The 24,087-nt window shown below is 40.1% G+C and overlaps 1 protein-coding gene across 2 annotated transcripts in view; it reads right to left on the reverse strand.

Annotated features, from left to right (window-relative positions):
- Window positions 1-7,779: 7,779 nt before the first annotated feature.
- The window catches only part of LOC131783107 (pneumococcal serine-rich repeat protein-like), a 54,863-nt gene continuing 38,555 nt past the window's right edge, over window positions 7,780-24,087 (reverse strand). Inside the window, exons 36-46 of one of the 2 annotated variants that reach the window (XM_066160855.1) lie at window positions 23,233-23,328; window positions 21,982-22,071; window positions 20,742-20,939; window positions 18,407-20,251; window positions 16,717-16,875; window positions 11,581-15,861; window positions 11,100-11,227; window positions 10,278-10,336; window positions 9,808-9,936; window positions 9,331-9,379; window positions 7,780-8,274 (exon numbers count right to left, since the gene is read on the reverse strand). In XM_066160855.1, the coding sequence (XP_066016952.1) occupies window positions 7,886-8,274; window positions 9,331-9,379; window positions 9,808-9,936; window positions 10,278-10,336; window positions 11,100-11,227; window positions 11,581-15,861; window positions 16,717-16,875; window positions 18,407-20,251; window positions 20,742-20,939; window positions 21,982-22,071; window positions 23,233-23,328 (7,423 nt within the window). In that variant the 3' untranslated portion in view covers window positions 7,780-7,885. Of the gene's footprint in view, window positions 8,275-9,330; window positions 9,380-9,807; window positions 9,937-10,277; window positions 10,337-11,099; window positions 11,228-11,580; window positions 15,880-16,716; window positions 16,876-18,406; window positions 20,252-20,741; window positions 20,940-21,981; window positions 22,072-23,232; window positions 23,329-24,087 lie in introns of both variants that reach the window. The other variant, XM_066160854.1, reaches the window with a different exon arrangement.

Consider the following 24,087-nt stretch of genomic DNA (forward strand, 5'->3'; position numbering starts at 1 on the left):
TATTAAAGTAATGAACGCTTCATCTTGAAGTACAATGCACAAAAACGTAGTACCCTCTAAAAACTCAAACTAGTTAAATCAAACAAAATCCGATTTCCTTGGGGTTGACCCTTTTCTCTACCATCTATTATCAGTTGACTCCAAATCGACTAACTCGGGCTCCCCGTCAACTCAAACTTATTTTTCCTTCAATTGGCTAAAAATTATCCTTATAACTCGAACTTCAGGTGAAAACGTCAGCTGATTAACGTCAGAGTATCAGAACATAGCGGATTGACACGTCCCAATCAAGATTGAGGTAACTGAAGCACAACTCCATCAGCGAGTTTGAGATTCTCGCCTCCCCATATTAATGGTATCATGGATCTAAATATGTGCGTCTCGTCACAATAAGATTGTTACCTTTTTGCTTGCCATTAAGTAGAGTTTGATTGTCTTCTACGTTGATGAATGTTATTCGGGCGAAATGAAAATAATTTTTCAGCAAATGAATGTCTGAAGGAGCTATTGTTCGTGCAATTCTGCTCTTTAATATCGTTTGAAATACAAATATCGTCATTGAACGCTCCATTCACGCAATTGTAGCTTTCTTTCGTCTCAGTTAAAATATATACTTACAAAAATAAGGATTGTAATATCCTTTTTTCTAATGATTAACACATGTAAATAAATTTTACCAAAACAATTTTCCAAGGAATCGTAGCCCCAGTCCTCTGAGAATCTTTATGAAAACATATGTTATCCGTGAAACAAGTTTTTTTAATTGTAAACAAGGCATTATTTTACTCTGTGCATCGACATGTATTTCAATAAACCTTTATTATTATTATCATTATTATTATTATTATTATTATTATTATTATTATATTCTCCTTCATGAATTTAACCAATGAGTGATACGACTGAGGGGAGTGAATAGCAAAAGGTGTATTTGTGACATTTTCTTAATTTTGATCGGTCTATTTCTGACTAATAAACTGGTGGTGAGTGATACCCTGTAGACCGCCATATCTGTATAACACAATTGAATATGCAGCAATAGATGAAGCCAGCTTAGATTTTGGTGTGGACACGACAAAGTTTAAAGTCCGCCTGAACTTAATGAATAACAGATCTACATTTGTGATAGAATTCAGTCTTTGAAATTTGCTTTTTTTGCAATAAAAGTCAATAAAAGTGTGGTGAGTCTGCGTCAAAGTTTATTGCGCTCAGCTTGATGCGTTCGTTTCATTTGAATTGACAGGTTTAGCTGGAAAGCTCTTCTTATTTGCTTTTTTTCCTTTTTTGAATGAACAAGCGCTACTTTTTTTTCGAAGTTTATGGATGAAACATGAACGCAAAACACAAATCCGAACGTGAACTCGGAACATGAACGCAGAACATGAACGCAGAACATGAACTCAGAACGTGAACTCAGAACGTGAACTCAGAACGTGAACTCAGAACATGAACTCGGAACATGAACTTGGAACAGGAACTCAGATCATGAACCCTGAACAAGAACCCGGAACAGAAACCCAGAACAGAAACTCGGAGCATGAACTCGGAGCATGAACTGAGAACCTGAACTGAGAGCCTGAACAGAGAGCCTGAACAGAGAGCCTGAACAGAGAGCCTGAACAGAGAGCCTGAACAGAGAGCCTGAACAGAGAGCCTGAACAGAGAGCCTGAACAGAGAGCCTGAACAGAGAGTCTGAACAGAGAGCCTGAACAGAGAGCCTGAACAGAGAGCCTGAACAGAGAGCCTGAACAGAGAGCCTGAACAGAGAGCCCGAACAGAGAGCCCGAACAGAGAGCCTGAACAGAGAGCCTGAACAGAGAGCCTGAACAGAGAGCCTGAACTGAGAGCCTGGACTGATAGCCTGGACTGAGAGCCTAAACTAAGAACATGAACTGAAAACATGAATTGCGAGAATGAGCTGAGAAAATTAACTGAGAGCACAAACTGATAGCCTTAACTGAGAGCCTTAAATGGGCCTATCAATACCATGTAACCGGCAACCGTCAAAATGAATAAATTTTTACCGTCAGCCTTCACAAACGGTTTCAAAGTCTTTCCATGTGTTTCGAATCTCTCGATTTTAGCAGCTTGCTAACAAAAGTTTTCGACCTGGAAGAATCTTTAAAATGGTGAACTTGTCTCAAGGTTTCCAAAAATTCCTGGTTTATAGTCGTTTTCATTGATTTTAGCCTATGTAAGGGACAGTTTGGAAATAATTTCATATTCAAATTAAAACTGTCTCACTGAAAAATAGAAAACTTCGTTAATAACTCGCTTGTGTACACGGCATTGCGTACCATTCGATAAGATCATAACCAAAAACACGTTTGAATCATGTCGGGAGTTTTCGCCTTCTTTCGAAGTCTTTGCACAAACACGGGGAGCCGATTACCGGTAATTCATTCAAAACACACCACTTCCTTTCGCTAGAGAAATACTGAAGAGATCCGAACATGATTCATTGCTTATAATAAAAACAAAGAAAAACTAAAGCTTAATTTTAACGCACAGAAATACATCTTCCTAATAAACGTCAACCGTCAACCGCTCTGAAACTGGGAGCCTAAACAGAGAAACTGAACTAAAAGTCTAAACTCAGAACATGAACTAAGAGCTTAAAATTCGAGTCTGAACTGTAAGCATGAACTAATGACATGAACCGCGAGCATGAGCTCAGAACCTGAAAATTATTTTATCATCATTGAGCGATAGATTTGACAATAATGGATCAACGTGTTAGCATGCTTTATCGAGATACGAAGCACGAAACTACGGTTTTTTCATTTCGGAGCATTGTACTTGACTCACTAAGAAATAGAGAAATACCAGCCACAAAAACTCGAGGAAAAGCAAAAACACAGAACGATAAGTACACGAAGAAGGAAAACGAAACTTACCGCTGCAATGACGCGGGAAACGAAGCTCATCAACGTTACGTAGCGTAACCTAACCTCACAAGGTAACGAAGAAGATTGAATGTGAAAGCAAAAAAGCAGAAACAAAGGAACTACATTTGCAAATAGCGCGAAATAAGAGCGTGCAAATTTCACATCACTGAAAGGGGGGTTACGTCACCGAAAAAACAACAACGGAAATATGATCATAACTGTAACGTCTTGAATAACATCTGTTTGAAGCAAATCCTGGTCACTGTACGTGTAACTAATTTTCATTTCCATGATTTGCAAATGTTAGGAGTACCACTTAAAATGCCCAGCCCTCAATAAAAATATATAAATAAAAATTAAACAAATCCTATAAGATCTAAGCGCTTGCTAATTATATACCTCCTCGTTAGTGTTTTTTTGTTAGGTTTGTTAGTGTTTTTTTGTTAGGTTTGTTAGCGTTTTTCTTCGTCAGTTACACCTTTTTCGCACGTTTCTCATGATACCGAAAGTTACTTCGCCTCGCGCTTAATCACTTTTCAAGTCAGTGTACCTAAAGTCGCCCTGGAAACCACGCCACTGAATGAAAATGTGGAATTGTTCACATTCCGCAGGGTTTTGTTGAGTCAGAATTAAAAACCTATTTGTTGAATGGCGAAAGCGGAGTTTTTGTTCATATATTGAGGTCTTCAAAGCGTCGAGACTTCAATGAATCATATGAAAGTTAAAATTTGGTCGAAATCGGTGTTTCCTCAGTCAAATTTAGTTTTGATCAATGACACTGAGCCAGGTTTAATACATTTTGATGTCGAAGCGAACTGTAAAAAGGCATAAACGCGGAATTTAGCGGGTATTCAGAATGGTGGAATTGTGAGGGACAACAGGAAACGCGAGCAAAGAGCTGTGCTGATGTTTGCCGGGATATTTATATGGATATGTCGAGAACGAAACAGTGAAATGAATAACTGGTGAGTAGTATAGAATATCTTTTCACGAACTAACGTAACACCCCGAATACTAGAAGGACTTTTTGCCTTTTGTAAGCCTTCAGTCCTTTTTCCAGAAGCTTTTCACCTAAATCAAGGGTGAGTTGAATACAGAACGCGCGACAAGCGCAGTCATTTGTACTCGATAGCTTATACCTGGGCGTCTGATTTGGTTCGGTCCTTCCTTGAAGTATAATGTTTCAAAGGGAAATTGTCTCGGGTTGTAAAACGTAAATGTTAGGCTCGTGTCTATCAGAAAAGATAAAGAGTAAAGCGAAAGAATTCCAACCGAGATCCTGCAAAATCGAACGCTCATTCCAATTTGACTGTAGAGGTAAAGAAGGAAGAGGAGGACCCACTGGAAAATCTACGAAGTCGACTGAATTATGCAAAAGTATAGACGCGAATCTATTGCAAAACATCGTCAACGCAGAATGCGGACCCTCTTGAAGTTTTCCTTCAGTATTTTGAATTGGTGAAGCCGTCAGCTTTTGGTAATTTTCGATCTACTGTAACATCTAAAAGGTGAACCATTACCGTATTTGGTTGAATTTGAATCACGGGAACAGCGGAGACCTCGAAAGAGGCAGATCTATGTAGCGGCAGCAGTAGACGGCCCCCATTTTGTTTACACTGGAAAAAAACTAACAGCTCAGATGAAATTCTTCACTTGCATTCCGCTAGGTAAGTTTTGTGGTGAAGACTGCACTTTTTTTGAATGAGGTTTCTAAGCAAAGTTGTATGGAGGTTTCTTGTGTTTCCAGTGACTCAGTTGTGTGGCTTAGTTCGGGGACTTTAGGCCATCCAGCAAAGTACATTTTTTCTACAAGCGTATAAAATTAGCATTTTCTATTTGCAAAAATACTACAACGTAACTTCACGATTGATTATGTTTTGAAAGAGGCAATCGGTAATCAGTGTAGATAGGCCCTTTGTTTTAATGTAGTTATATTCTGGATCACGACACATTTTGAATTCATTCGTTTTTGTTTTAGTTGTAACAAACATTAACTACATTTTTTGTTAGACGGGATTCATAGAAATATAAAAGTTGTCTCTCTGGAATGGAAATAATATAATATATCTTGGTGTCTTCATCGTTTCAAATTATCTTTGACTCAACACACTGCATTTTAATTTCACTTAAATTAGCAAATTTTTCGGCGTTTTGTCCAGATTGAAAAACTGCTTGGGCTGTGGGATTGCTGCAGTGGGGGCCAAGCTGCCAATCAAATTAAGAGAAAGTTTTGATTTTTCAAAAACGTGCTCTCCGCACAAAATTTTTCAAACCCTTTACATTCCATCTTGTTCAACTTGTCAAATTTTTTCCTTTTCATCTTAATTGTTCAAAAACAATCTGCATTTTTATGCATGACTTCTTCAACAATGTAACACCTCCCCAGCATCTAAAAATTATTTAGATATTCTTCAGAAAACACACCATTTCAGAGTCTAGAGCAAAACATAAAATAAATTCCCTTTAAAAACTTGATGCAAAGATTTGGAATGGTCTTACCATATGTCTTCGTTCTTTAACTAAATAAAAATTTAAAACAGTGTTACGAAATCAGCTATTAGACATTTTGATGCAAGAGGATACTTATGCTGGCTTCCGTACTTTGACTGATAAATTAAGAAAATTATGATCTTTTTAGTTTCATTTATGTGGCGTGTTGCTAAGGAAACTAAATTTTGTTGTTGTTGTTATTGTTGGTCGATCCAAGGGGCTTTAACAACAATGTAAAAGAGGGCGGAAAAGAAAGCACCTTTAGGCAGTCTGCGATGCGACCAAAAAGGCTACTGTGCGTGAGAAAGAGGGCGGACATGGGAAAACAGAAACAAATTAATCGACAGTCAGCACCACAAAACGGCACAGAAGGAAGATACCGATAACAATCTATTTACACTCACATGTCACCCTCACAACCACGCAGTGAAATCTATCATTCTCAGAAACTTTAAATTACCTCAAAATAATTCAGAGACAGGTACTTTCTTCTACAATTTATAAAATTTAATTCAAACGTGACAAAAACACAGGTAACTTTTTGGTCAGAAATTCTTCACAAATTAGTGACCAACCTGGAGCTATCAAATGCGCTCGTGCACGATGCAAAACCTGTCTTTTCATTAATAGCATGGAGAAAATTTCGGGACCCAGCGACTTATCAAGATTACTGATCACTTTACGCATACCTCCGCCAATGTTCACTTCTTAAGAAACAAGAAGACGACTAAGTGACCGATTCCGAGGACACCTTCGCTACGTAGAAAGGAAGGGCAAGGACGCATCCAAACCAGTCGCTAAACACTTTAATCTCCCTATTCTTTCTTTCGGCCTCTCTTTACAACTAGGTAGTTCGGAAAGCCTGGAGCCTAAATTCATCTTTCAAATCGGCTCTCTTTATCCCAACGGTATCGACGAACGCTTTTCATTCAACTTATCTATTCTTGTTTTTCTCGTCACTATTTTCCCACCAATAGCGCAGCTCCATCTTCTGCATACAAACATACACATCCCAAAATTCATCCATTTATTTTGAGGAAAGCCTCACGCTCGAAACGTCAGCCTTGAAACTCTACGCTGGCTAATTAACATTATCAACTCGGTTGACGAAACCAAATCAACCCGTATTAAGCTGTATTCAAGCCATTTCCATGAGTGACAGTTTAATACGGGTTCGACTGTCTTGTGTCTCCTAAAGGGAACACGTTTAAACGCTGTTAACCGTAGAGAGTTCCTAAAAATGACGTTCAGAGCGTTAGCCCATCGTCAGAGCGAAATTATATCTTAAATTGTAGCCGCTGGCAGAGTGGACATAAACACGGAGGTATTCAGGCCAAAGTTCGTTAAGGGTTTGTGTACAATGTCTTAGTAATCTATATCACTCTACAAATGAACATAATTTAGATACTCAAATTATACAAAATATGAACAAAACAATTTTTTCATAGTTATCAATATGAACAAACATTAGCACAAAGCATTCCACTAAAACTCAGTCGAGCGATTAGCCTCGCGAGCGTCAAAGTCGACAGAAACTTATAACAACAAAGTGTCTACAAAGAGTGTTAGTATGTGAGAGCGAAGTTCGAAGGTAAGGCAAGTATTAAAGTGGCTTTGCATTACTCGTCATGATTAGTCGTGCGTTAGTGAACACGGCTAGGAATTTGCATGTTGATTGAGACTTGTTATGGCTTCCCTGTGAAATTGCGTGTTGGTCCTAACAAATCATGTTTTCGACAGGAAATGAATACGTTCTGTGGCAAGGAAATTAGACGAAAGATTTGGGGGCTAATGGTAAAGGTGGTAAGAGGTGAACTTCCAATGTGGCGGAACCACCATAAACCTGACCAACGTACGTATTTCGTAAAAAGTACTACAAATCGTGCGTCGTTGCGCCCAGCTTTTCATGGTGTCCTTTCACAGTCAAGCCTTCACTCGGAGAAAACAAAAAGTCAACGCTTTCGAAAGGAGAGGATTTAAAAACGGGTAGATTGATTCAAGGGCGAACTGGCTAAGGCGGAGGTCCGACGGTGGTTAAGCGCACTTGCAATAGGGCGACACCACCAGTTACCGTTCAAAATATAATGCCAAATTCATGTACAATTGTTATTACTCAATAACGAAAGCATTTAGTTGATCAACCAAAATTGTAAATGCAGAAGGACAGCTCTAGACAATTTAAAACAAATTGCGTGTTTTCGATTCCGATCTTCAAGGCCAATTAAAGGACAGAATATCACGCATGTTTATAACTAAAAGAATAAAAATTTGAAAGGGGTGTTTTTTCCTGTGTGTAAGTGGTTGAAGGGATAAAAAACGCGCACGCATGTAAGCGGGACATACAACAGCGTGCAAGTAAGAAAACTCAAGATCACACCACGAAGAAAAACGATCAAACCATTTACATATCCGGTACATTTTTATTAAACATTAACTCCCCCATCATATAAGGTTAAGAATTTGTGAGATAGTTGATAATTTGACCCAGTCCTTCCCCTGTAATTGATTAACGGCGACGTCTTCGGCCGACACTCTGTTGGTTGATGTCCACAACTTGACCTTTTTCGTTAATCTCTTCCATTCCGCTTTTGTCTTGCTCAGAAACACACTTGAACTGTCGACAGCGACACGCTCTAATCTCGAAAAAGTTTGTCGATCGGACTTCATTGTTAGGGCAGTCCAGAGTCGCAGTCCAGAGTTTTCCTACTGAAGGCTGGCAACATGCGCAGAACGAATCCAAGCCGGTCTCACCATACGTTGAAGTGGACGTGGACTCGCACGTTCCGCGGCATGTGTTGTGCTGATACTTAATCCTGGACGTGCAGTTTTCCTTTGTCTTGATGTAATCAAATTTTCCCTTGTTTAGTAAACAATTGCCACTGCTAGGACCCGGTTCTATGAAAAATAGTAAGGACAAATTATTGTTAATTATTAATTGCTAGCTTAAACAAGTTTCACAGGTTGACTCAACAGAGAGCAATTCGACAGCGGCGCACAAGCACTGGCCGGATCCCCTTGTTGCGATTCTAAAATACTTAACTCTCACAATACCTTTGTTTAGCCAGAGATACAAAATGGTTTCGGCGGCCTGTCAGGGAATTATGACTAAATATGGGGGAGGGGGTTAACTGACACTCCGTTGAGGGAGGGGGAAAAGGAATACGGGCTACTCCTATACCATCTGAAACCGGAATCAGCTTGTGGGAAGGAAAAAGGAATATTCGTGACCAGCTGAAACCGGAATTAGCTAGGGGGAAGTTGGGTCACTGGACTTCCAAGCTCAATTTTTCCCAATCTAATCTAATTACTGATACATCTGCTGACCGAATATCTCAATCGCGAAAATTAGCAATAAGTTACTTTGTGAAAATATTGCAATGTGTTGCACTGGAGTTTTCATATTTATCACAAATTAAAGAGGCGTCTCGTTTAGATCACTATTCTTTTAGCTTTGTATAACTTAAATTGTAGGTATCTAGGACTCACTGTTTACGAGAACCATTAACAATACTGATAACAATCACCTTTACATCCTCTCACCAAAAATGAAAGATGAAATCGGAGTTGCGAGCAGGTGGTGTTTTGAAAGGATTGCCGAATCAGTGTAGATATCTCAATCAGCAAATTAATTTGACTTCTTTGCTAAATTCTTTGGTTTTACAGAGCTTTCTAAGTCTGCTTCACCCAGTCCTTCTTTCTTTGTGTGTGAGTGTATGTGGTGTTTCTTTTTGGCCACATCAATCTCGACCTTTTCAGATTACCTTAGATATGCAAAGAAACTAAGGTCCCGAGTGGCGTATCGTAACATGCTCACTACTTCCGTAAGAGGTCGACTCAAACAAATTGCGAGAGGATAGATTAAGTGAGGTGATATACTTCCCTCTCGAGATGCATATCATAATGAGCCTGTACTTTTGGTATTTTTCGCTCTGATTTCCAGAGTCAACTTACCACATGGAGGACAACACTCTTTGTCATTGGCAGGAGGTCGAATAGATCCCTAAAAGAGAAGGAAATACCTAGCTCAGTAAAAACATTCAAAGCATGGCAATGATGAGGGTTAAGAATTGCGTTGAGATTGAAAATGGTAACCAACCGTTCTTATTTTTTTTGTTGTTCGTTTGTTTGTTTGTTTTTTGCGTTTCTTACCAGCCAAATATTGATGCAACAATTACATGAAATAAACTATATAAAAAATATCTAGGGGGCACCTTTCAAATCCCTCCGAAATCTTGAATTTTTTACGGCTTCTTTTCTTGCAGTTTTTAAAATTGAAGTTCACCAGCGTGGATCATTTTCTTTACTTGTAATATATTGGTGCCTAACCATGAGCATGTCGATAAGGACTCCTGTCCTTGGTTTGGATAAAGGAAAGTTATCACTAGACAACAAAATAGATATACATATAGCCTGAGCTCAGATGCTCACCGTTGGACATTTGTCGCAAATTATATGCTCTGTTTTTATCTGTGCACTTTGGTTAAGAGGGTAGCATGGGTTAACAGTAAGTTCGCACTTAAGCTTCAGGCAGCTCCCGTCTGTCCAGGTAGTGTTGGGCTACAACAATACAAAAAATATCAACATTACGATGCCTTCGAAGAGAGCGACATATTTCAAAAATTATCTAGGAGAACAATAAATAAAGATCAGGAAAAGCAAGGGTATACTCTCATCATCCTGAAAGTGTTGCTCGCCAAAATACCCTTCTACCCCTTTCAGTATTGTAAAATAACAGAAAACCAGGTGTATCATTGTAGTAAAATTGTAAGAGTATTAGGGATAACATTGGTGGAGGCTACTCGATAAGATTATGCCCTCCTTGGTAATGTGTCGACATTTTTGCCGCCGATTGAAGTCATGCTCTCTGTTTGTGACGGTATAGAAGCCATTTTACTCACCGCGTGATATTCCGTCTCATTTTTGCTGTTAATGTAGAAGCATGATGGACAGATTGACGCTTTGGGAATAAAAAGAAATTGGAGACTAAATTTAATACACAGAAACAAAATATTATAAAGGTTCTGCATCAGGTATTTATTTTTGTCAGAAGCATCTCAGCGGGCCGGGATCTCAAATCATCGAATCTGATTGGTTAATCATGTGCTCGTAACGGTCCAGCTTTTTTAAAATGTAGATTACGGCCCGTAATTTTAATCCCAGCCATTCTTAACAAAGTGGAATCGAGAAAACCGGAAGGAAAAGTTAATATATTATTTACCGGTCTGATTCGGTCCCTAAGGGGAAAATCTGCACCGTTGGACTTAAGCACAGTTTTTCCAATACACACCACCCGCCAGGTAAATAACGTTTTCTAATCCATACGAATTTAAATTTAAAACCGCGCAAATTTTCGTAAAATTTACGCAAAATTGCAAAATCATACTCAGTTTTCCTCGAGCAAGGAAAGATTAAGCTCATATTCCATGCTTGCTTTTTTCTCAGATTTTTTATCCAGTGAGAATTTTCAGAAATTGTAAGAAATTTACAACTTTTAATAAGGACTACATTTTTCGAGGAAAATGTAACTCAACCATTGCTTTGTGTAATTATGACAGTACCCATAATAACGATGAAGAGGTATTTTCTTCAACAGGGAGGAATCAACACTGACACTCAAAAAAATCGCAATGTAAGAAATCTAACAAAAGGTAAGTACACACGGGGCATATCTCAATTCGAGTCTGCTAAGTATAAAAAGAATAGTTACTATTGACACTTACAGACACTAAACGAAGTTGAAACAGAGGAGGACAGCGATGGACTGATTGAGCTCGACAGACTCGTTGAAGCCGATGAAGAAACAGATGTCGTGAAGGTTGGCGTCGTCGTTGTCACCAAACTGGTGAAGCTAAAATACAAGCATGCCTCTTCAACAAAATTTTCAATGTACGCGTTTTAAATTCTTTTCCCCAAAAAGAAAACTATGAGACTACATGGGTAAGAAGGCCAGTACATCACAACAAGACCTAACATGCAGTTGAAAACTATCATCCTTGGAAAAAGCCTTACTACGCTTCATTCGCTTCAGTGCTGGCTCAGCTGGTTTTCAACTTTTTTCTTATCCCTCTCCCCATCCCCCCCCCAAAAGTAAGAAAAAAACATAGAAAACTATATTCACGTAGGTAATTGTGCGATTACTACATTCTTTGACCAAGAAGACTTGTTTTCAACGATATTTGAAACTTATTCTAAGCGACTCACCGAGACAAGGTTGTTGATGTTGAAGTAGATACTGATGTAGACGCACTCGTTGATACTGATGTGCTGACACTGATACTGCTGCTGACACTTGTTGATGTTGATGTGGAAGTGCTGATGCTAAGTGACGTTGAGGCACTTGTTGACTTACTTGAACTCAATGAAGTCGATCTTGAAATCGATTTCGAGGTTGAAGTTGATATACTTGTAGATACTGAAGTTGAAGTACTTGTGCTGGCACTTGATATTGTCGTGGACACTGACGTTGTTGGAGTGCTCACACTAGTTGAGGTCGACGTAGACACGCTAGTACTAATTGACGTCGAAATGCTCTTGCTAGCACTGGAATATGTCGAGAACACTGTGGTTGTTGGAGTGCTGACACTTGTTGATGTTGACTTGGTTGTACTTGTACTTGCCGATTTTGAGGTACTTGTTGACTTACTCGAACTCAGTGAGGTCGATGTTGAAACAGATGTAGAAGTGGATGTAGACACACTCGTAGACACTGACGTCGAAGTACTTGTGCTGGCACTTGACAATGTCTTAGAAACCGATGTTGTCAGTATACTCACACTACTTGATGTTGAGGTAGACACACTGGTGGATATTGATGATGAGGTACTTGTGCTGGCACTTGAATATGTCGAGAATATTGTTGTTGTTGGTGTACTGACACTTGTAGATGTTGACGTGGAGGTGCTTGTGCTAACAGAAGTTGAAATACTAGTTGATGTTGAGGCAGAGGTTAAGGTTGATTTCGACTTACTTGTTGACGTTGAGGTAGACACACTGGTGGACACTGAAGTGGAATAACTCTTGCTGCCACTGGAATATGTCGTGGAAGCAGATGTGGTGGGTGTGCTTAAACTTGTTGAGGTTGAAGTGGACACACTGGTGCTAATTGACGTTGAGGTGCTAGTGCTGGCACTGGAATATGTCGAGAACACTGTGGTTGTTGGAGTGCTGACACTTGTTGATGTTGACTTCGTCGTACTGGTACTAGCCGATGTTGAGGTACTTGTTGACTTACTTGAACTCAGTGAAGTCGATGTTGAAACAGATGTAGAAGTGGATGTAGACACACTCGTAGACACTGACGTCGAAGTACTTGTGCTGGCACTTGACAATGTCTTAGAAACTAATGTTGTCGGTATACTCACACTAGTTGACGTTGAGGTAGACACACTGGTGGATATTGATGATGAGGTACTTGTGCTGGCACTTGAATATGTCGAGAATATTGTTGTTGTTGGTGTACTGACACTTGTAGATGTTGACGTGGAGGTGCTTGTGCTAACAGAAGTTGAAATACTAGTTGATGTTGAGGCAGAGGTTGAGGTTGATTTCGACTTACTTGTTGACGTTGAGGTAGACACACTAGTGGACACTGAAGTGGAATAACTCTTGCTGCCACTGGAATATGTCATGGAAGCAGATGTGGTGGGTGTGCTTAAACTTGTTGAGGTCGAAGTGGACACACTGGTGCTAATTGACGTTGAGGTGCTAGTGCTGGCACTGAAATATGTCGAGAACACTGTGGTTGTTGGAGTGCTGATACTTGTTGATGTTGACTTCGTTGTACTGGTACTAGCCGATGTTGAGGTACTTGTTGACTTACTTGAACTCAGTGAAGTCGATGTTGAAACAGATGTAGAAGTGGATGTAGACACACTCGTAGACACTGACGTCGAAGTACTTGTGCTGGCACTTGACAATGTCTTAGAAACAAATGTTGTCGGTATACTCACACTAGTTGACGTTGAGGTAGACACACTGGTGGATATTGATGATGAGGTACTTGTGCTGGCACTTGAATATGTCGAGAATATTGTTGTTGTTGGTGTACTGACACTTGTAGATGTCGACGTGGAGGTGCTTGTGCTAACAGAAGTTGAAATACTAGTTGATGTTGAGGCAGAGGTTGAGGCTGATTTCGACTTACTTGTTGACGTTGAGGTAGACACACTGGTGGACACTGAAGTGGAATAACTCTTGCTGCCACTGGAATATGTTGTGGAAGCAGATGTGGTGGGTGTGCTTAAACTTGTTGAGGTCGAAGTGGACACACTGGTGCTAATTGACGTTGAGGTGCTAGTGCTGGCACTGGAATAGGTCGAGAATACTGTGGTTGTTGGAGTGCTGATACTTGTTGATGTTGACTTGGTTGTACTGGTACTAGCCGATGTTGAGGTACTTGTTGACTTACTCAAACTCAGTGAAGTCGATGGTGAAACAGATGTAGAAGTGGATGTAGACACACTCGTAGACACTGATGTCGAAGTACTTGTGCTGGCACTTGACAATGTCTTAGAAAGCAATGTTGTCGGTATACTCACACTAGTTGACGTTGAGGTAGACACACTGGTGGATATTGATGATGAGGTACTTGTGCTGGCACTTAAATATGTCGAGAATATTGTTGTTGTTGGTGTACTGACACTTGTAGATGTTGACGTGGAGGTGCTTGTGCTAACAGAAGTTGAAATACTAGTTGATGTTGAGGCAGAGGTTAAGGTTGATTTCGACTTACTTGTTGACGTTGAGGTAGACACACTGGTGGACACTGAAGTGGAATAACTCTTGCTGCCACTGGAATATGTTGTGGAAGCAGATGTGGTGGGTGTGCTTAAACTTGTTGAGGTCGAAGTGGACACACTGGTGCTAATTGACGTTGAGGTGCTAGTGCTGGCACTGGAATAGGTCGAGAATACTGTGGTTGTTGGAGTGCTGATACTTGTTGATGTTGACTTGGTTGTACTGGTACTAGCCGATGTTGAGGTACTTGTTGACTTACTCAAACTCAGTGAAGTCGATGGTGAAACAGATGTAGAAGTGGATGTAGACACACTCGTAGACACTGATGTCGAAGTACTTGTGCTGGCACTTGACAATGTCTTAGAAAGCAATGTTGTCGGTATACTCACACTAGTTGACGTTGAGGTAGACACACTGGTGGATATTGATGATGAGGTACTTGTGCTGGCACTTGAATATGTCGAGAATATTGTTGTTGTTGGTGTACTGACACTTGTAGATGTTGACGTGGAGGTGCTTGTGCTAACAGAAGTTGAAATACTAGTTGATGTTGAGGCAGAGGTTAAGGTTGATTTCGACTTACTTGTTGACGTTGAGGTAGACACACTGGTGGACACTGAAGTGGAATAACTCTTGCTGCCACTGGAATATGTTGTGGAAGCAGATGTGGTGGGTGTGCTTAAACTTGTTGAGGTCGAAGTGGACACACTGGTGCTAATTGACGTTGAGGTGCTAGTGCTGGCACTGGAATAGGTCGAGAACACTGTGGTTGTTGGAGTGCTGACACTTGTTGATGTTGACTTCGTTGTACTTGTACTTGCCGATGTTGAGGTACTTGTTGACTTACTCGAACTCAGTGAGGTCGATGGTGAAACAGATGTAGAGGTGGATGTAGACACACTCGTAGACGCTGATGTCGAAGTACTTGTGCTGGCACTTGACAATGTCTTAGAAACCGATGTTGTCGGTATACTCACACTAGTTGACGTTGAGGTAGACACACTGGTGGATATTGATGATGAGGTACTTGTGCTGGCACTTGAATATGTCGAGAATATTGTTGTTGTTGGTGTACTGACACTTGTAGATGTTGACGTGGAGGTGCTTGTGCTAACAGAAGTTGAAATACTAGTTGATGTTGAGGCAGAGGTTGAGGTTGATTTCGACTTACTTGTTGACGTTGAGGTAGACACACTGGTGGATACTGAAGTGGAATAACTCTTGCTGCCACTGGAATATGTCGTGGAAGCAGATGTGGTGGGTGTGCTTAAACTTGTTGAGGTCGAAGTGGACACACTGGTGCTAGTTGACGTTGAGGTGCTAGTGCTGGCACTGGAATAGGTTGAGAACACTGTGGTTGTTGGAGTGCTGACACTTGTTGATGTTGACTTCGTTGTACTGGTACTAGCCGATGTTGAGGTACTTGTTGACTTACTCGAACTCAGTGAGGTCGATGGTGAAACAGATGTAGAAGTGGATGTAGACACACTCGTAGACACTGATGTCGAAGTACTTGTGCTGGCACTTGACAATGTCTTAGAAACCGATGTTGTCGGTATACTCACACTAGTTGACGTTGAGGTAGACACACTGGTGGATATTGATGATGAGGTACTTGTGCTGGCACTTGAATATGTCGAGAATATTGTTGTTGTTGGTGTACTGACACTTGTAGATGTTGACGTGGACACACTTGTGGACGCTGATGTTGAGGTGCTTGTACTGACACTGGTTGACTTACTAGAACTTTTAGAGGTTGATACACTGTTAAGAAAGCATCCAAAGTACAGAAATATTAACGAAAAGACCTAGCATTTATTGCATCGTTAAATGTAATTGCTATCATATTAAACACCTAATGTATTCTACTTCAACATCAAATCAATGCCTTGAACTTCCATCTGATTTTTCAGAACTCCATTAATTCCTGATTCATGTCAGCCACTACGTTTATTTCTAGGAACAATACATGGTTGATAAATAAAGGAAACAAGACATCTGTTGTAAATAGTTCTTTGTTTCGCATATTCAGTACGATTTTATCGTTTTAGATTAAAAATTTCGAGCATCAGCGTGAGAAACCATATCTACCATATGTGGTTCGGATTGAATGAGTGAGGGGCTGTGAGGAGTGAAGTGATTTTACGAGTGAAGGGCTGGATTTCGTTTTGGTGCTTTTGGCATTCACTTTTGCTTTTTTGGAAAATGTACCTATTTGGATACAGTAAGGTATGAAGCATCGCAAAATTTAGGTTGCAAACCACAAAGCAACCAAGAGCTGTTGTTTAAGGTTAAGTGATTAAGCAAGCTGATGGATACAAATTAAGATTCAAGAATCTGTCTGGTAAAGATAACTGTATTCAATACTTCCCCACCACTTCCTTTCCTTAGTCCCATTCCTTTGGCTTACAATAAAACTGCTTCCCCTCCCCTCCTCAATCATCCTCCCAACAGCTAGCCAAGTATCGTAAAATCCCCTCTTTCATCTCTAACTGCACTGCATGTGTGAAGGTTGGAGTGGATGGGTTCATGCTCCCTCACCATCCCTAACTATTCCCTCACCAATCTTCACAATTGAAAGGTAAATGTAAATGCAACAACCTTGATGTGGATGACCGTGTCGGCGGCTTCAAACTTGGTGGCTTTCTACTCGATGTAGGTATAGAATACTGTGTCCCTGAACTTCTTGTTAGTGCACTAGATGGGAAAACAGTGCCTGTAGTCTTCTCAGAAACTGGTTGATATGACGAGGACATCGAGCTAACCAAGTGGAACAAAACAATTCACCAGTGACCACTTTGACATCACACTTCGTATTTCAGGAAAATCCCCCCTTTCCTAATCCCAATTCCCTGACATTTATAACACAGCATAATTATGATGGTTACATCTGCTATTAGTATGTAATGGTAACAGGACTAAATGGAGTCCAATTCAGTCTGTAACCATGCAAGTGATTAACAAGATTGGATGACCGCAAAGCGGGAGTCCCATTTGTTAATCACTACTGCCATTTTGAACAACTTAGTAACAAGGCTGGAAACCAAACCGTGCGAATCTTTAAACAGCTTCACCTTCTGTTTTCAATTAGTTCAACCTTCCAGTGCAGCCATGTAAGCTGAAGTCAGTAATATTACAGATTAGCGGCCAATGTGATAAGCACTATTCTTCAGGGTGTAATCCTTTTCGAATCTAAACAAATTTGCAGACATATTTCTAATGGTGACGTTACTCTTTAGAATCTCAAAACACAGTCAGTGTCATAATTTTATTTTTAAATCTTCTGCAAATTTCTTCTTTTACCGTCCAGATCATCTTAAATTGCACAGCACCATTGCCACAACCATCATCACCGCTACCATTATTATCATCAACATCATCATCATCGTCTCAATCTACATCATCAAAGGCAATTTGACCTCAATGGCATTTCTCATCCTTGAAGCAGAATCACATCCCAATGCATTCAAGTATAAATGTAACTGCGTTCAATAACAAATTTTGCCATCTGATTAGCTATAACAATCGCCATCTATGCACACCATGAACTTGCCAGGTAGTTACGTTTATAAGGACTACTATATTTATACAAGTACAATTGGATTATTTGCCACCGCTTTCTCAGCCTTACAACTGCTTCAGGCTTCGCCATACTCCCCATCACGTGATGCCCATCTCAATCTCAAGCTAATTGCAAAACACTGTCCAAGGACAATGTATCATAACCCTTTACATCAACCCCAGCACCTATCCAAGAGAAAAGGGTGACCTTTTGGAGTCACCTTTCAGCGTTCACATTCTTCAATGTGTTTTTTTTCCTGCATAGATGGCTTCCAATATATTACAAATGATTTTCTGTTTCTTCAACTTCCGTGCTCAATCATTAACGTATGACAAAATTGAAAATGAGATTGAAAAAGGTCATAACTATTATCGTCGTCATAATCATGGAAGTGTCCTCGAGGAATATCAATGCACAGCAGAAATAAGATCTTTTTGCTGTAAGACGCTTGCTAATCTAAAAGTGAAGATGTTATTCTTTATATTCAAGTACATTTCCTTCTTGGGAAAACGAAAAAACACTACCACGATGAGGAAGCGCAACCCTTTTTCAAAGACGTTGCGATGTTCTCAGTGAAGGAAAAAGGAAACAGGTGATATGACCTAAGCACAATTCTAGAACATGTATGATAATTTTCCCCCTAGGTTAACAGGCAATATACCAGGCAAATCGCCTTTGATCAAAAAATCCAACCTTAAAGATAATGAAGCAAGAATAGCACACACGCACCTGGTGCGAGAAGATATGAAAGTAGACACACTTGTTGACTTCGACGTACTTGTACTGGTGGATGTCGATGTGCTTGTTGGGGTCGTCTTTGATATGCTAGTGCTAACTGATATTGATGTACTCTTTGAAACACTTGTTGACTTACTAACACTTCTTGAGGTTGAAGTCGATGTTGAAACAGATGCAGAGGTGGACGTAGACACACTCATAGATACTGATGTAGAGGTACTTGTGCTGGTACTCGACAATGTCTTAGAAACTGATGTCGTTGGTGTACTCACACTAGTTGAGGTTGAAGTATACACACTAGTGGATATTGATGTTGACGCACTGGTGCTGACACTTGAGTACGTCGAGAAAATTGTTGTAGTTGGTGTACTGACACTTGCCGATGTTGACGTGGAGGTGCTTCTGCTAACAGAAGTTGAAACACTACTTGATATTGAAGCAGAGCTCGAAGTTGAGGTAGACACACTGGTGGACACTGATGTTGAACTGCTTGCACTGGGAAATGTCGTAGACACCGATGTTGTTGGAGTGCTCACACTCGTTGAGGTTGAAGTGGACACACTGGTGGATATTGATGTTGAGGTACTTGTACTGGCACTGGAATACGTAGAGAAAACTGTGGTTGTTGGTGTACTAACACTTGTTGAGGTTGATATGGAAGTGCTTGTGCTTAGTGATGTTGATACACTTTTTGATTTACTTGAACTGGGTGAAGTCGATGTTGAAACAGATGTAGAAATGGACGTAGACACACTGGTGGTCACTGACTTCGAAGTACTCGTGCTTGCACTTGAAAATGTCTTGGAAACCGATGTCGTTGGTGTACTCACACTAGTTGACGTTGAGGTGGACATACTGGTGGATATTGATGTCGAGGTTCTTGTGCTGGCACTTGAGTATGTAGGGAATACTGTTGTGGTTGGTGTACTGACACTTGTAGATGTTGATGAAGAGGTGCTTGTGCTAACAGAAGTTGACACACTAGTTGATGTTGAGGCAGAGGATGAGATCGATTTTGACTTACTTGTTGTTGAGGATGCTGAAGTTGAATAACTTTTGCTACCACTCGAATAAGTGGAAACTGACGTTGTTGGTGTGCTTACACTAGTTGAGGTTGAAGACGACACACTAGTGGATATTGATGTTGAGGTACTTGTGCTGGCACTGGAGTATGTCGAGAAAACTGTTGTAGTTGGAGTGCTAAAACTTGTTGAGGTAGAGGTGCTTGAGCTAATGGAAGTTGAAACACTGGTTGATTTTGAAGCAGAGGTTGAGGTTGATGTAGACACACTGGTGGATATTGACGTTGAAGTACTTGTGCTGGCACTTGACAAAGGAGAGGATACCGATGTTGTAGCTTTACTCACACTAGTTGAGGTTGAGGTTGAGGTAGACACACTAGTGGATACAGATGTTGAGGTACTTGTGCTGGCACTGGAATATGTTGAGAAAACTGTGGTTGTTGGAGTACTGACACTAGTTGATGTCGATTTTGATGTGGATGCACTGGTGCTATGTGATGTCGATATGCTCGTCGATGTTGAAGTGGATACACTGGTGGATACTGAAGTTGAATAACTTTTGCTGCCACGTGAATATGTCGTCGAAAGTGATGTGGTTGGATTGCTCACACTAGTCGAGGTTGAGGTAGACACACTGGTGGATACTGATTTTGAGGTACTTGTGCTGACACTGGAATATGTTGAGAAAACTGTGGTTGTCGGTGTACTGACACTCTTTGAGGTTGAGATGGATGTACTGGTACTCGCTGATGTCGTCACACTTGTTGACTTACTTGAACTCAAAGATGTTGATCGCGATGTTGATGTAGACGTGCTTGATTTAACAAAATTAATTTAAAAGGAAATTGAGATGCATCATTGAGGTTAATACATGACAATTGTAGGTTTTTCTGGAATGTGCCTAGAAGAGTAATTTTAGCAGCATTTGTAGCCTGACCTAGCTGTGAGCTCATTGCCTTTTAGTGACAGTAAGAGTATTTTGTTTGAGGGAAAGCAACTGAACTTTTTGCACCAAGAAAGCAGGAGTAAATTGCTCCTTTGAAGCACCATTATATAGGTATACTAAACACTTGCCACCCTAGTATTGATTCCTCCCATGCCATCTGATTCTCCTTCCTCATCAAAAAACCGTGATCTGTCTCTGTAGAATTCACTTGACTTTAAAGAAAAGGGTCTATGACACCTATAGAGAGCCATTTTTCTAATTTAAATCCCGAATAAGTTTAGTAAAAACAAAACTTTTGTTGCGTGTTTTCACTTGTCTTCAATCTCTTGATAAAAATTCCAATTCTTAATCTAATTACCTAGAAGATGAGACACTTGATGTAGAGGATCTCGTCGGAGGCTTCAAACTCGGCGGCTTCCTACTTGATGTAGGTATTGAATATTGTACATTAGAGGACCGACTGTATGCAGATGACGGGAAAAACGTGACTGCCGTCTTCTCAGAAACCGATTGATATGACGATGATGAAACTGTAGTGGACCTTGAAGTAGGAATGCTGAAAGACGATATATACCTTATCTTAAAACATTGCCAAAAACTCTTATCCAACACCACCACCATCGTCATCATCATAATTCTCCCCCTTGTTGTCAACACCATCATTATCATCAAAAACAGCACCAGCAGCAGCACCAGCACTTAGATCATATTTTCATTTTAGACTTAATGCCCAAACATGATGCGTGTACCTCATTGAAATTGTGTAAACTTGATTATCACTCCCCCCACAAACACGACTATTTCATTTTTGTCGATACTGCATAGCTGCAGTATCGTTTATATATCTTTGATTTGTGCAGGCTTTCATTCACTTATAGCTAATACCATCCCTCTTTCATTGCAGTCTCTGTAACATGGAACCCTAAACCCTAACTAATTGCAAGCTAATCCACCACCATCATAAGGAACAACGTCACCCGACGCACCACTCATACCACTAGCTTTTTGTTCCACTGTTGCACCATTTTACCAAATTAGGGCGACAGGGCGTGAAAGGATAGAACGCAGAAAAATAATGGCCGCTTTTGACGATCCAAAGCTTTGATTTGTTTACCTCACTTAGGTTGACTTTTTCAGCAAAGAGCTTTGTATCAAAACATATTTGTTTCTCACGTGCCTCGTGCGATTATTAAGATTGTCTGACAATGCTTTGAGATGGTCCCAAAATTAGAAAATGAGGTAATAGTGCAAAAAGGAAATTCCTAATTCGATTATTTAGCAGATCGCAAAATACACCTTTGAAATCAGGTGTACAAATTCATCAGCTGAAACATTCAGCTACAATTACATGGCTACTACAGTTTCAGTTGTTACCAAACTGAACTACCAACAGCGAAATTTCAGAGAACTTTCCTTAGTTAAAAACCCATGACTACAAATGTGTTCGAATGAGTGAAGTTTCAAAAATATTTCTGATAAGCATCACAGTACAAAAACCAACGTGAAACATACTCAGGGGACTGATTTCCTTTAGTATCATTCCAGCTGTACAAGCCTCCTAAACTACTAATTAAAAACAAAAGCAGACGAAAACTAACCTTACGCTTGTGGAAGTGGATACACTTGTTGTCGTTAATGTCGACGTACTGGAGCTCAAACTTGTACTAGTTGAGGTTGACGTTGATATACTTAATAGTAAAACAAAAATTACGGTAAACAACTGAACAAAATGTTTGACACTAACTTTTCTGAACATTAAGAAGAATTGATTATCACCTGAGAAGCAACTATTCTCACTCGGTACAAACTAAACAATGTTCGTGATAGTGTGGTCAGATCGATTGGGTGAGTGTAGTCCTGAGGAGGACTGCTGTCGTTAGTAAAGGCCTTAATGAAGTCCTGAGCAGACTGTAGCTTATCTTTGTTTGTCGATGAGTATTCCATTCATTTTTTCGTGATTGATAGTCTTGTCCATGAAAACGGTAATTCATCCTTTGTTGGCTAGTAGTATGACTATGTTTTACTCGTGTTTCTGCGTGTGTTGTTCGTCTTTAGCCAAACTGCTGTCATGTAGTGATGTTGATTGTGTAGTGGAAGCAATTCTGCTTTTGATGTTATCCTTGGTCGATTCAGATACCTTTCGTTGCCGAGACAGAGCCGCCTCAACGCTGCATACAATAGCCTTGGTTGGGATCTGTTTTGGTGTTGCTGAGCGTTCAGTCCGTATAACAGTAGCAAGTTTCAGTTTTGTCTCAGGGATGGGAAAAATGTCCCTGAACCAGTTTTCGTCCAGTCTCCTTCGTTTCTGTTCTTTATTGCAGTCGTTTCAGTTTCTGCTGGTGTCCAGTGCCGACAATAACAAAAGAAAACCAATTGCTTGAAACACCAGATCGTCGCATGCATGGCCGAATTATACTTAGTCATGCCTCGAGTTTTGATATATTAAAATCAGTGCTAGTGTTAGGGTTAGAACTGGAAGAAAAATACTAGAAGTGTCACGACAACCTTATGTTCCCGAAATGACTTGCCACCCCATAATTACCTTGCAACCCCTTTCTTCCGCCAATGCTGAACAAGAAAGAGCCGAGCATAGGAGAAACGATATTTTTTCAGGGTAATCTCCTTTCAGCATTACTTATTTTGAAGAGTTTTTAGCTTACCCGGGCAAAAGACAATTTTGCAACATTAACAGTGGTAGGCTAAATACTTTCTGAGAAATCTGGTCCAGGTGTCAGTTCAAAGTTCGCTGATTTATCCACGAGGGCAATCAAGAAGCTAGAGTTTCTCCCGGTTACACTTCTAGTGACTCTTAACCATCTCTTCTACTCTACAGGCTTCCATAAACTAACCTTCTGCTGATAGAGGTGGTGGTAGATGCACTTGTTGAAGTTGAAGTCAAGGCACTCGAGCTTAAGCTTGTACCAATCGAGATTGAAGTTGAAACACTAAAAGTAAAATACAATAAGAATGCAATTACACAACTTTGAACATTCATCAAAGGGAGTTCTTGCACTTCTTTGTAAATCCTTCCTAATCTCCAAAGCTGGAGATAAAAGTCCAGATTGGAAAAAGAAACCCTTAATTATCCCAGCAACACTTTAACTTTTAAGTTCTCTGAGTAATCAACATAACAGTTCTACATGGACCTACAGCCTCGTTATTATAAAAGATGACTCTTGCGGGAACCTAAAAGGAAAGTACTGCTTTTTCCCATATAAAATTCAGCCAAGCACGAGCTCGTTTTTGTATGGGAACTGATCCAACCGGGCTTCAAGATAGTGACCTTCCCAAGGGGAATGATGCCCAATTGAATATTCATCAAAGGGAGTCCCTGCACTTCTTTGTAAATCCTTCCTAATCACCAAAGCTGGAAATAAAAGTCCGGATTGGGAAAAGAGATGCTTAATTATCCTAGCAACATTTTAACTGTTAAGTTCTCTGAGTAATCAACATAACAATTCTACATGGACCTACGGCCTCATTAGATGACTCTTGTGAGAACCTAAAAGGAAAGAACTGCTTTTTCCCAAATAAAATTCAGCCAAACACGAGCTCATATTTGTGTCGGAACTGATCCAACCACGCTTAAAGATAGTGACCTTCTCAAGGGTGCAAGCTCCTATGACAATGAACTTCTAGATTAACATTTTCAACACATTATAATGATCATATTATGATTAAAATGAACTTCCAGGTCAAAGAGC

This window comes from Pocillopora verrucosa, chromosome 13 (assembly GCF_036669915.1).
Source record: "Pocillopora verrucosa isolate sample1 chromosome 13, ASM3666991v2, whole genome shotgun sequence".
NCBI lineage: Eukaryota > Metazoa > Cnidaria > Anthozoa > Scleractinia > Pocilloporidae > Pocillopora > Pocillopora verrucosa.